Here is a 1310-nt window from a genome sequence, read left to right on the forward strand (position 1 = left end):
AGTAGCTGAATATACGCACTGAACTTTAAACCCAACATCTCACCCAAGTACAGCGTCCTTTCCAAAGCCTCACCCATCAATCAGAAGGTCTGAGAAGTGAGCGGGGCAATTGCACACGGGGCAAATCCATGTGGGTTTGCACTCGTTCATCCGTATGTAAACCAGCGCATCAAAGCACTGGATGTGTTTGCAAGTGGATGCTCGACAAGGCAACGTCATCCTAGTCATCCCGATGGGGCACTGGAGAGAGCACTGGAAGGTCGTCGTGGATATGTCACCTTCGGAATCCTGTTTCAGACGTGCTCTGACTGCGGGCAGGACAGGACGATATGAATGGTCGGCATGAATGGCTGGGGAAATGTTGGGGGGGGAAATTTGCACTGATAATTCATTTTTCCAAGTCCTCGACCTAAAAATGTAAGCTACGAGAATTTCGGGAAAAGGAGACCGGATAATCTTACTGAGCTCCTGCGTCTCCATCTTCCTGATCGGTTTCCTGGCTTTAATCTTGGCTAAAACTTCGCTTACGGGAATCTTCTTCATCTGAGACACAAACACCACGTAGGTCTCTCCACGGCATTTACTGCTGCTTATCTGCAGGGGCAAGCATAGACTCAGCTCTGTTGATGGGCTTATTTGCTCAAGTAGGTAAATCACATTTTTTTAAGGAGATACTAATCCAGACTACTTATCATAAAACATAAAATTTCAATTATACTAAATTACGAAATCAAATGTTTCTAATTAATCTACATCGTTCTCACCATTAAGCTCTTTACCAACTGGATTCACCCTTACCTGTTCATCTAGTAAAATAATGTCATTTTTACCTTCAGTTCATTTGTGCAATCTTGTTCCAAACGGCATAACTCAGTGATGTTGACCGGCATGGAGGTTCCCTGAGAAATAACTCCACTATAAGTAATTTCTACAGAATCTTCAATACATTATATCCATCTGTGAATTAAACTAAAGTCCTGTTGGTACATTTACCTGGGCCCTCAACGCGATCTTTTTACTGTATATCATGTTCTCTCTTCCTCGAGGAAACTCACTCAACAAAAGAAATGGAATAATGAAATGTCTCTTATGGCAGTACCGTATTAACATTCGGCAGAGGAGTTACCCAATCAGTCATCCCTAACCTATATTCCACAACTACTGCTGCTTTTACTATGGAATCACGTCGATGAGCGTATAATATCGACCTAACAGCTTCTATCGGTCGCCTTCATCTCCCTGCGTGCTAGGAATAGTCTGGGTCTCCAACTCCTGAATATTACATTAGCAGTCGAGTGTCTTAGCACACT

General features: G+C 43.1%; 1 protein-coding gene across 3 annotated transcripts in view; it reads right to left on the bottom strand.

The window, feature by feature from the left end:
- The window catches only part of LOC119591476 (E3 SUMO-protein ligase PIAS1-like), a 12116-nt gene that overhangs the window by 3926 nt on the left and 6880 nt on the right, over window positions 1-1310 (bottom strand). For 2 of the 3 annotated variants that reach the window (XM_037940217.1, XM_037940218.1), the window contains exons 5-7: window positions 831-899; window positions 462-594; window positions 74-308 (exon numbers count right to left, since the gene is read on the bottom strand). In XM_037940217.1, the coding sequence (XP_037796145.1) occupies window positions 74-308; window positions 462-594; window positions 831-899 (437 nt within the window). Of the gene's footprint in view, window positions 1-43; window positions 309-461; window positions 595-830; window positions 900-1310 lie in introns of all 3 variants that reach the window. The other variant, XM_037940219.1, reaches the window with a different exon arrangement.

Source organism: Penaeus monodon, chromosome 28, assembly GCF_015228065.2.
Source record: "Penaeus monodon isolate SGIC_2016 chromosome 28, NSTDA_Pmon_1, whole genome shotgun sequence".
NCBI lineage: Eukaryota > Metazoa > Arthropoda > Malacostraca > Decapoda > Penaeidae > Penaeus > Penaeus monodon.